The sequence below is a fragment of the Gavialis gangeticus genome, unplaced genomic scaffold (assembly GCF_001723915.1).
Source record: "Gavialis gangeticus isolate Ggan-Ray unplaced genomic scaffold, GavGan_comp1, whole genome shotgun sequence".
Classification (NCBI taxonomy): Eukaryota; Metazoa; Chordata; order Crocodylia; family Gavialidae; genus Gavialis; species Gavialis gangeticus.
Window position 1 is genome coordinate 32,582,251 of NW_017729029.1, and position 12,236 is coordinate 32,594,486.

At 38.0% G+C, this 12,236-nt stretch overlaps 1 protein-coding gene across 3 annotated transcripts in view; it reads left to right on the forward strand.

Moving 5' to 3' along the window:
• Positions 1 to 12,236, forward strand: part of HDX (highly divergent homeobox) — a 119,501-nt gene that overhangs the window by 20,135 nt on the left and 87,130 nt on the right. For all 3 annotated transcript variants that reach the window (XM_019521387.1, XM_019521385.1, XM_019521388.1), the window contains exon 4: positions 6,338 to 6,391. In XM_019521387.1, coding sequence (XP_019376932.1) covers positions 6,338 to 6,391 — 54 coding nt within the window. The remainder of the gene's footprint in view (positions 1 to 6,337; positions 6,392 to 12,236) is intronic.

The following is a 12,236-nucleotide window of genomic DNA, read 5'->3' on the forward strand; positions in this document are numbered from 1 at the left end:
GGAGCAGGAAGAAGGCAGGCAGATGTTTGCAGTCTTTGCCTGAGCTCCAGCCAGAGAGCAGAGGGGAGGGGCCAGCTCTGCTGTGTTACAGAGTCCCCCACCCAGCCCGGAGAGGATGCCGGGATGCTGGAGGACTCTGGTTTATCTTAAACCAGCAAGGGGTCTGGGACAGACATTGCATACACCAGTTTGACCCAAATCAGTTAAGTCTGATGTTAAATTCAACCGGGTTTATCTCAAACCAGTTTCAGCCATTTTCAGATTGGTTTATGTGCATTGAATATCTGTTCTGTTACAAGTTTAAACCAGTTCCTGATCACTTAAACCAGTACGTGTGTAATGTCTGACCCATGCCATTTTTATTGCATGAGATACAAATGAGAGCATATAAATTCTCAATGTTTCATTTGATGTCCATAAAGTAACCCCATATAGGGTTCATGATACTGAGGAGAATTAAATCCAGATTACTGGGTAATGACAACAAAATTTAGGCCAGCAATAGTTGTAACACCATGGGACCATTACAGATCCCTTTACTGGAGAAAGGGTAATCTTGCAGGAAGCATTAGACTTGCTTTTCAAGTGGCACGACTGCTGTGCTTTCCAGCATGACGTATAAATAGAAACCTGAGTTTAGAACCTCTTGGGTGACATTTAGGCGATTAGCTTTGAGCATTTTCTCTGGAGGGCACATTGGTTTCAGCTGCTTTATTTATCAATGTAGTCTCCTGTTAGGGCATCCCAGAAATTACTAACTTTCAGTGCCCTCCTTTCCATCTTGTACTGTATATGGTAGTTTAAGCTCCTCAGATAAGTGCAACTGTTCATTGCAAGATGCACTCAATCTTCTGAAGGCTCATTACATGCTAACATAACCCCTGTCTAGTCTGTGGGACTTCTGTCAAAGAAACTGCAACCCTTCTTATGTGCCTATTTTGGATACTTATGGGCAAGCAATGCTTCTCTGTTCATTTTTATCCCTTAAGAGATAGAGCTGTTCTCTCTGAGAATGATCAGTCAGCAGTTAGGTAGCTTTTATTTAAACCAAGTGCTGCTTACCAGAGAGAGAAATTAAATTTTTGAAAATGAAGAAAAGCTTGTCAAGATACACTTATTTAGTTATAGGTTGTTAAAAGCTGCAGCAGTACAGATAACAGCTTAAAAATTGATGACTTTCTGTTTCAGACTAACATGGATTTTGTTTATTGCTAATAAACGTAGCTGATGGGCATGGTTTGGCTCATAGCAGCAAAGCAGTGATAAATCTTTAAGTGTTAGCTGCTCTTTGGCTTTTGGAAACTGGTTATCAAAAGTTCTCATTAACCTATTAGAAGCTTAGGCCATTAGCAGTCTGTGTATCTGGAGAAACACCTTTTTCTCCATAAATGATACTTTATGTTATATATCATTAGGATCCTCGAGTTGGTTTTTCTACTACATAAACAGATTGGATGTTTGTAATACCGCTCAAGGATTTCAGACAATATCAGTCTGTTTCAAAGGAATCCTTTTGATCCTAGGAATGGGAGTCTCTGTGTGTTTTCCAACTAAACAGCATTTTACTATTGATTTAGTGGCTTCTTCCATAGGGGAACTCCCCTAGGAACACACTTCCCCCTTTGGGAAGAGTCCTTGTGCATGAGAACAGAATTGTTTTCCTCTTTGGAAGATGTTGCATTTGTCTGGGTAGTTGTGCCAGTTCAGTCTGTCTGCAGTTCTGTGGGGTAAATTTGATTCAAATAGGAATGAACAGATCCTTATAACTTGTACACATGTTAAGATTTTTACATCAGAAAAACTAACCAATATGAGTTTAAAACGGAGATGAATCCTGCTCTAGAGTTCCTGCCCCTGCCCTATGTTTCTGTTATGTCAGGAAATGAGAAGGGTCAAATGCAGGTGGATCTGGTGGGTAGAGCTCAGAAAAGAAATGTTTCTACTTTTATATTTCTGACTCTTGTGCATTTGCTTGTGAATGTTGGCCTGGCTTTAGAATGAGCAGTTCCTGAAGAGCCCACATTTGGAGAAGCAGCTCTTTGCTACGTCCATGGTGAAAATTATTGCTAAAATTATAGCTTTGAGTGCAGTAGTGTATTTTAGGGGGAGGGAAGGTAAACATGATAGCATGGCTCTGTACATGGCAGCAGTAGCACAGGTTTCCTTGATATCTTGGGAACCTGCTGAATGTTGATATTTGAGCATCCTGTCACATAGTGGTGCTTCCGGACCTCTTCCAGAACACCTGGTTTGTTTTGCCCCCCCACCCCCATCCTCAGCTCAAGTTGCCTGAGTTTACTTTCACCACAGATACCCAGGCCCTCTGCGGCAAGGGAAAGGACATGAGGGAGGCCTGTTTTGGAGGGTGCTGCAGAGGGGACAGGCAGCTCAATATAGCTACACACTGCTCAATCCTCCATGCTGGACCTGGCCCACAGGCTATATGTTGCCGGTCCACTTCTGTAAATCAGGGTGAAGCAAATTTATGTGGCTATTTTCTCAAATGGACTCGTGATAAGTATCCATCTCCAAAATATAGTTTAATGTGGGGTGGCAACATTTTTGGGCAGTGCACCAAAAACACCCTCTACTTTGATGTTGATGTGCAGGGGTGGACAGCAGGAGAACTGCAAAAGGCCCTATCCTTGTTGTGGCAGCGCAGTCCCGACCCCTTCCCTGCTGTCTGCCCTGAGGCATGTGTGTCAAGCAAAATGCCTTCGCATTCCAATGCTCTGGCACCCATGCCAGGGGTTGCATACCCCTGGTTTAACATCTAAAATCAAAAGGTGTGTATTTTAAAGTTTGGTTACTCTGTCACCCCTTGGGTAACATGTAACATAATTAAATAATGCTCCCTAGGAAGCCAGGAACCTGTCCAATCCCTGGTATTTCCCTACAACGTGGAGTTCTTAGCAGAAAGATATTCATGGTGAGAGAGCTGTCAAGTCATGCCAGCATCGTGGCAAAGGGCCTGGATGTCATCCCTGTAAAATACTCCATTTCTATGAGTATTTGTAACTTAATATGACTTTTGCAAATTAAAAGTTTGTGGGAACATTAAACCAGATTTTCGTTATAGCTTTCCAATGTCTTGTTTTTCATTGCTTACGTTTTTTTTAGAAAGGCTTCGAAGAAAACCCAAAAAAGAATGTTTTTTAGACTTGTACAGTATGACGCTCCAGGATATGGAGTCAATTAGTTCATTTTACTGCTCAAGTGTTGACTGATTTATCCATCAACCTGGGAATGAAAATCCTTTGTTTTAAACTCCTGGGAAATCCTCCAGATTTCATAAACAGATTAAACCTGATTGTTCAGATGCTCCACTATTCTAACAATTGAGAGCCAGAAGTATGTGATTTGTGCCTGGATTAATTCATTACTGTTGAACACTGGTATGGCATTTTATTAACAATTAGTCATAACTCTTTAAATTGTTTCAACTAATCAAATTCATGTTATTCCAATCTAAGAATGAATTTAATAAAGTCATCAATTTTTATGTCACAAAAGGTTCTTTGCAATAATTTGAGCAGTAAATTGCTGACAAATGCATAGGCTAAACTATTAAAATAAGTAGCTAGTTTGTCTTCAGACTTGTTAAATAATAGAGGCAATTTTACCCAGTTGCATGACTTCCAGGGCTAAATTAATGTCTGCCTTCAGTGTTAGAGAAGAAAAGTCCTGTGAAATAATGCTTCTTCATGGAAAATGTGGGCTTTTTAGGTAGTTTTAAATGAACATGGGGTTCTCCTTTTTTACTTTCATCTTCTGTGCTTTGAATGTTAAGGTTAAATCCTGTGCTATGCTATTGTGTATAATTATAATTTTGATTCATAAGAAAGTAACTTTGCAGCCAGGTGTGGCTGAATGGGATAGCATTTTAAGAGCTGAACTCTAAGGTTCACAGGTATGAGCAATACAGGTTTCCCTAGCTTTATGCTGTACATGCGTTCCTGGAAAACAGTGCATAACTCGAATTTGCATACAATGTAACAAACAGAGATACATTCCAAGACCTTAAGTGTACTGACCCCCAGACCCATTTCTACCACTTTTACAAGACAATTTTGGTACTCACCAACAGCAGACAGTACACATAAGCACAGGGCACTATCATAATGGGGATGGCAACTACAGAAACATGTTTCACAGACAACAAGAGAGGAGCACAGATCCACACAGGGGACTGTTATTTTGGCGTGTATCACTCCCACAATGCACCACACAAAGCAGATGACTGTGGGCTTCCACCACACTGATCGCGTAAGAGTGAATTTACCTCGCATATAACAAATTTTTGGTATAAAAAGGGTTATTGCATAAGAGCAAATTTTCACATACAGAACCCACATACAGCAAGGGGAACCTGTATGTCACTTATGTCTTTTTTTAATAATTTTTTTTATATAACTGGGTTTCACTTTGTTTTGCTTATGAAGACCATTGAACTAGCAAAGATGTTAGTAAGGAACTTTGTGATTATTATTATCATTTGATAATGCAGTTTCACACAAATTGCTAATGCCATCAGTAGAAGAGAATTATGATTATTTATTTACAAATACCCCTTTCTCTTCCCTCCAAAAAGTATCATGCAGAGACACTTTTTATTGTCAACTTATTTCAATTATGATACAATGCTCTGTGAAGACGAGTGTCCTAGTTCTGGTGTTTTAAATGAAGGTTTGTCTCCTTTGAGGCGTCTTCAAGAGCTCCCCACTTAGGTTTCAGGCCGCCTGCCAACACTTTCCTTGTAGCAGGCACCCATGTTCCTTTCTGTCCAGACTGAGGGTTTATGTTGCTGTTCACTTTTAATTCAGTGATTATCCCAGCAGGTTCAGTATCTGGAGATCTGCTCTCTCCCAGGGACAGTGACAGAGTTAACCAGTCTTTTATAGAACTGCTGGTTGCTGAAGACAAAAGCATTACAGAGAAAACAAAACAAACTGTTTACCCAGAGGCTGAGCTTACCAGGCAGGTGGATGATGCATAATAGGTGCCTGGATGACCATAAGTTTCAGTTCTTTTATTTTGGTGCAAGTGTCCATATGTCACTGCAGTCTGGACTCTTTTCTTTGCTTATCATTGCCCCCAGACCTCTTGAATCGGACGAAACCAGTACGTGCTGTTTTTATTAGGAGATGATTATATTGCCTGCATTAGTGATTTATTATAACTATTCCTGCCTTGGCAACTGAAAGTTCCCTAGAAAATCTATATATTGAACTTAGAACAGAACAATAAATATAAGGTTAGCTCTGCTACAGGCAGGTGTTTGTTTGTTAATCCTCCATGTATCTGCAGTATCTTTCATGGATTAGTATAACAATTTTTGAAATGTTCAAGTTTATTCGTGTCTGTCACAAAGAGAGTTGTGTGTCTTTGTATTCTTAGTGACCATGTTTATTGTAGCACCAAAATTTGATACCATTTCTCATGTTGAATTACATTTTTTTTTTAGAAATCACATTTTTTTTATCCAGAGGGATTGATCAGGTATAAAGTGCTGTTCTACCCAAGTCGCATTCAGTACTTTTACCCAAAGTAATTAGTGTAAATCCCCTAAGCAGTTCAACACCATTTTTAAGAATCTTTAAAAAAATTTAAAAAGCAACTCGAGGGAATAATTTTAAAAGTACACACAGCAAATCCTGTTATATTGAAGTTGGCTGTATTTCTTGTTTTTCTTCAGTTGAAAGCACTGCATGGTAAGGATCTGATGTACAGAACTGCTGAAAACCTACAGCACAGTGATGTTTATAGACTTTGACAACACTTGGGATCAGGATTATTGTTAAGAGAGGCTTGGTTATGTATTTCGGGTGTTGTGCTAACTTTTTATTGTCTATACAATGATTCACTCTTAAACTTATTTTGACCAGTTCGGTAGAAGAAATTTGGTGCCATTGCTGTGAAGGCTGTGTGAAGGATACGTGTATGTAATGGTTTTTAAAAAGAAGCTGTTATAGGATCACTGTTATTGTCATAAAGAATAAATTTAGTCCTGAAATTTTAACTCCCAGATCAGAATAAACGCTGCTTACTTTACGCACCTCTAGTCTCCAGTTAGTGAGTTAAATGACTTGCATGAACATCATACATACTTTGAAAACCTATGTAAGCACTTTTCTTAAATAGGAAAGCTGTTTATATCTGACTTCTCTGCACATAAATCTCTAAACCTGAGTGTCTGTTTATGAGACTGAATATACTCTTGAAGCTGAATTCCCTTGCACAAGTCATGCAGAAATTATTTGCCTACTAGCTCAATATTACTGGCCAGACTAGCAAGCTGAGCCTGTTTCTTATCCGTAAAACTCTTTTGTTTCCACAGATTTCAGGAAACCTTACTGTGCCTTGGATTACAGGTTGTTCCAGAAAAAGAGCAGTAAGTATATTTCACTTGAAGCAGCTAGTGGGCCAAATGAAGAGGTGGAAATAATCTTTTAAGGGTTTTTGTTGCTTTTTCTAAATGCCCTCTGAAAAACAAATTGCATTCTGTGATTAAAACAGTTTTTTTTAATTGTTAGTAATATTCACAAATGGTGTATTGCAGATATAACCACTAAGCAACAACACTAATTGTTGTAAGATTGTTTTAAAAGTTAAAGACCAAAGGTAAGATCTTGGATCCAGTCTTGCGACCCTTACAGATATTGTAGTTCCATTAGCTTGAATGGGATTATTTATGAATCCCTTGAGAATGGTATTCTCATGCATAAGAACTTTAAGATTTGAGTTGATTAATGTGACTTGTATTAAAAATGAAACAATAGCTGGTTTTGACCCAAAAATTCAGAGTGGAAAAACTAAACCTATAAGAGGACAAATTTTGTGTTAGTCAGACTGTGTGCACATATATAATATAGTATGCATGAGGAACAGGTTTTAGTCCAACTGTGTAGCAATTATCTTGGGTGTAATTTTATCTGTCTGCTCTTTTTTTAAATACACTTGTCCATTAGGCAAAATCTATCAGATTGGTGTCCTGAAGCCAAAAGTCAATTAAAAATAGCATGAAGCTATAAAACTTTTCTTGGAAAGTTCATTTCTTTCAAACCTTCCCAACTCAAAGTTATTTTTCCATACTAATAATATAAAAGCAGTAAAAATGTTTTCTCACAGTTTACATGTGGAGGGGTTCTGAGTGATGGAATATTACAAATCCAGTATTCATAAAATTGTCTATTTAGGTTAAATGGGTATTTTTACATCTTTTAAGTATAAAGTCAAAGGTAATAATTCAGGTAACATTTTTCCAAAATTAAAGAAAAATCTTGCTGTGATAAAGATTTTAGAAATTTTAGGTCTGAAATAGACCTTAAGATATCACCCTCAGCATATTATAAAGATATCATAAAGTCCTGATCTCTCCTCTGAGCGAAAGATCAACGATACATAGATTATTTGAGAGGTTTCAGGGGGTTTTTGACTGCCCCCTCCCCCCCACCTGCTCCTTTAAAATTCCAGTGACAAAACACTTTCATTAGGCAATCTGTTCAGTGCTCTGCTATCTGTAGGTTAGAAAGTGGATTTTTATATTTTGTTTTTTAATTTTTTAATAGCTAACCTAAATCTCTCTTGCTGCAAATTAAGCCAATTACTGCTTGTCCTGCCCTTGGTGGATGTGGAGAAGTAATGATTAATGTCCTCCTTTTTTAATAACCTTTTAAGTAACTGGAAGGTTATCTTTTCCTTCCCAGACTTCTCTCTTCTAGATTCAGTAATTCTAGCTCTTTCAGTCTCTCCTTCATAGATCATGAACAACAAAACTGTTGTAGTAGTTTTTTGTTGCCCTCCACACTACTTTTCTCATGAATTTCTCATGATTTGTTCTTGGTAAAGCCATGCTGGCTGGTTTTTATCTTAGCCCTTGGCTTCTGGTGGAGTGAGAGTTGAATAATTTTTTTTTCAATATCTTTTTGGGTATCGGAATTAAACAGACATCTCTCATTATCTTTCTCTCTTACATTGTTACATGTTTTTTTTAAAGCTAAGTATTATGTTAACTCTTAGTAAGTTCACTGAGACCTCACCAATTCCCAGGAATTCTCAAAGATAATAGCTAATAGTTCAGATTGCCTTAGCTAATAATAATTGTAGAGTAAATTTCCTTGGTCTCTGCCCACTCAAATGCATCTGACTTATCTAAATGTGTTTTGCCTTCTCTCTGTATTCAGGCCTATGCTTCAATCAACTTGCTGATTTTAAACTGTGATAAATTTGTCATAAGGTCACATCCAATCTTGTTGATGAAGAGTGAGGCAAAAAAAGGCAAAGGACATTAGCCACCTTTGTCCTCCATTATTTGTTTGCATCCTCTCAAATGGCCCTATACTTTATTTTGCTCTCTTAATTTTCTTTTCCATTCTACATCTGTTGTTAGTCTGAGTTGTGAAAGTTATTAGTTTTTTCACTTAACATAGACTTGTTTCCTATTTTGGGCACATGGCATTTTAAAATATCAAGATAAGGTTATTAATAATATGGACTCTCTGAAAATGTTAAGCTGAATAATTTAAAGTTTTTTGGTAGTTTTGTGGGCTTTTCTTTAAAACAAACTTACTGAAGTCTTTACTAGAACATTTTGCTTTAAATTATGTTTATCATTCGGAATAGAAACTGGCGCTAGGAACATGGAAGCAGAAACAGGGCGGTATGCATTGTGGTATTTAGGAGGGTCTCTATGTTATATGTTAAGGGTGAAATAGCAAGGAAGTAGCTCCTTAATTGGAAACTGGGTTATGTATAACAAGAGTAAAAGATCAGATTTTGGTACATGAAGTAATTTGGACAAACTTCTGAGGTAGTGGTAATATATCCTTTGTACAGTTTGTGGCATAGCACAATATGCAAAATATGAGATTATTTCATATTTAGGAATTTTGTCCATAATATAGAAAAGGTATGTCTGTAGAGTTCCTGGGATAAAGTAACATGTTTATAGACAGAGGAGAGAGAAGTTGAAAGTTATTTCTTTTAGTTCCACAACCAATTAACTTGGAGGTTTGTCTTCCTTGCTTCTTATTTAGAAAAGAAGAAATAGTAGATTCCATTTCATGGCATATCCAGCTTGATAGCATCTGTTTCATAGTTTCATAGTTGGTAGGGTCGGAAGGGACCTAAGCAGATCATCTAGTCCAACCCCTGCCATGGACAGGAAGGGATGTTGTGGTCAAACGACCCCGGCTAGGTGGTTGTTTAGCCTCCTTTTGAAGACCCCCAGGGTAGGGGTGAGCACCACTTCCCTTGGAAGTTGGTTCCAGCTCTTAGCCACCCTGACAGGTAAGTAGTGCCTCTTGATGCCTAGCCTGAATCTACTCTCAGTCAACTTATGGCCGTTGTTACCCCTGGTAGTGTTCGGGGGAACAGGGACTCCCATTGCCTGCTGGTCTCCCTTGACAAGTTTATAGGCAGGCACTAGATCCCCCCTCAGCCTTCTCTTATGGAGGCTGAACAGCTTCAGGTCCTGTAGCCTCTGCTTGTAGGGCCTGCCCTGCTGCCCCATAATCATGCAAGTGGCCCTCCTCTGGACCCTCTCCATGTTGTCCACATCCCTTCTGAAGGGTGGCACCCAGAACTGGATGCAGTACTCCAACTGCGGCCTAACCAATGTCACATAGAGGGGGAGGATCACCTCCTTGGACCTGCTCGTGATGCATCTGTGGATGCTGTTGTTTTCAGATATATCAAGTATTTTATTAATTTAAAATTGAAGTGGCTCATTTTATAGCAACTGTTAGCCCCTTTTGTAAGAATCTTCCAAAGCCTGTTTTTTTCTTAACCTTGCCTTAATAAAGCTATGTATGCATGCATGGTTTGTGTGTTTTTATATCTGTAACTTTTTTGCCACAACTCTGTGATCTAGGACTCATCTTCCCTGAAGTATTTGCTCAGAATATGACAGAATTATTCTCACTTGAATAAAAGTGGTAATGCTGCCAAATAATACAAACTGTGCTTGAGTGTTAGCAGCCCAGAATATTTGCCTCCACTCTTACCAGCTTGAGCATCAGTTGTTGTAGTCAAGCTTCAGTGCATGTTCTCTGATGGGCCAGCTAACTTAAATTTAAAGCATCTTTTACCATATTAAAGATTTGTGTATGAAAGGAGTTTGGTTTAGGGGCAATATCCAAGTTGTGCTTTACATCATTCCAGCAAGCCCCTTGTTTCCTGAGTGGTGGTCAGGTATACACTCCAAAAAATAAATCTGTGAATCAAACCAAACTGCTGCAGCTCTTCCTTGGCTTTATTACTATTGTAATTGCTTTATGCTGTCTGGCATCACTTCCCTTTGGAACAGCCATGTTCCATAAATGCTGTGTCAGGATGTATTATGTTCGTGTAGGTGCCTCTGAGAGTTTTGTTTGGGACTTCTGAAGTAGCAGTCCCTAGATTTAAACCTTACTGAGTGGTAGCAGGGCATACTAAGTAAAAGCTCTTGACTCTAGCTGTTTGTTTTCTCCATTTATTAAACAACCCATGTGCTCTCAACACTGAAACTTGGTACAACTCTTCTTTCTCCTAATAAACTGTTTTCTAAAGGATAGGAAGGTGAGAGGCTGTTTTAACAATGTTGGTTTTAATAGTCTGTATGTCCCTGTCTTGGTTTTACCTCACCACACAAAGAAATTAATCTGTTTTTTGCAACAGTTTTCATAATTTATATTAGTCAGTTTCAGAAACAACATAATAGTGAGAGACTTAAAATCTGCTGTTAGCAATTCTTTCTGTAGTTAGATTGCAATAAAATTTCAGCCATTGGAGTTACTCTGTGATACACTGATGTCACTAAAGAGCAACTGGCAAACCCAGTGGAGTGAAAAATAGCATTGCACAGCTCTTCAGAAGTGCAGAATAAGACTTAAAAAATAAAGAAAAGGAAGAAAGAAAAGAGGTCCTGCTAATAGAAAGGGCAGCATAGGCTGCTCTATTGGAGCTCCCTCAGAATGAAACATTTATACCTGTAATTCGCATCCTTTTTTTTTTTTTTTACAGTAATTGTAGGAAATTCTTTTCCTACATCTTAAATAATTTTAAGTAAGTAATCCTTCCTCTTGTTTTTATTTCTGCTTCATACTAGTTGTTTATATAAACTAAAATATATGGTTTGGTTTGGTTTTATCTTGCATTGCAAGAAATGAAATGTGCTGATACGAAGTCATGCTTCTTCTTTTTTTAGCTATACAATAACTGCAGTCCTCCCTGGAAATACAATGATATCCAGAAACTTTAAGTGCCCTATTTTGCTGTTAATTTTGTGATGATGTTTAAATAGCCTGAATCCATGCCATTGAAGATGCTTTGAAAGCAGTTTTAGACTGATGGAGACTTAGTAGTTTAATGAATGACAGCAATTTCCATCTTTCTCATCTCTCAATTTGCACAAGGTAAATTATATTCAATGAGGTTGGAGAAAAGAATAAGGTAATTTATATTTGTCTGAACACGTGCTAGAAAACTAAAATCTTGTTTTATATTCCAGAAGTTAAAGACGGAGATTTTGGTTTTATTAATCCAATGCACAACTGAATTGTAGAGTTGTTGGGCCATGAGTGGGAGGTTGTTAGTTTTGAAAACAGAATGAGACTGTTGGGGGTTTATAGCATTTCAGAAGGATCTAGGGGCAGTCTGTATACTCTTACTTTAGCACTAATTTAAATATATTGCTTTTGAAATCATTTCTAGTTGATGAAATTCCTTTCTCCTTGTCTGGATACAGTTTTGTCAGTATAAAATCATGTTAAGTCAGGTTAGCTTTATAACATCACTATTGACTAATTCTGCTTAGAAACAAAGTTGGATCAATAAAAAAAAAACTGCAAGAAATTGTTCACCTGAACAAGCCAGCAGTGCAAAATGAGGATGAGGACATTGGCTGAACATTAGGCAGAAATGGTCAACAAATGTACATGACCATGTCAGCAGTATTAATTTCTGTTTCATAGTTATCAACTTTTTTCAGAGGTCAGTCTTGTAATACCACTGTAGAGTTTGTTCCCTGAAACAGAATTAATGAAGGACGTAACCGACCTGGCAAAATGCGTCACTCTTTACTTAAAATAACATAAGAAATGTTGATCTATACAAAACAAATGCCCGTGGGTTTTTTTTTCTGTGTTTTGGAATGTTCTTTGGGCTTAGATTCATAGATGTAGGGTCGGAAGGGACCTTGTACATCTTGTAGTCCAACCCCCTGCCCTGTGCAGGAGAGAAAACTGGGCTCATAGTTT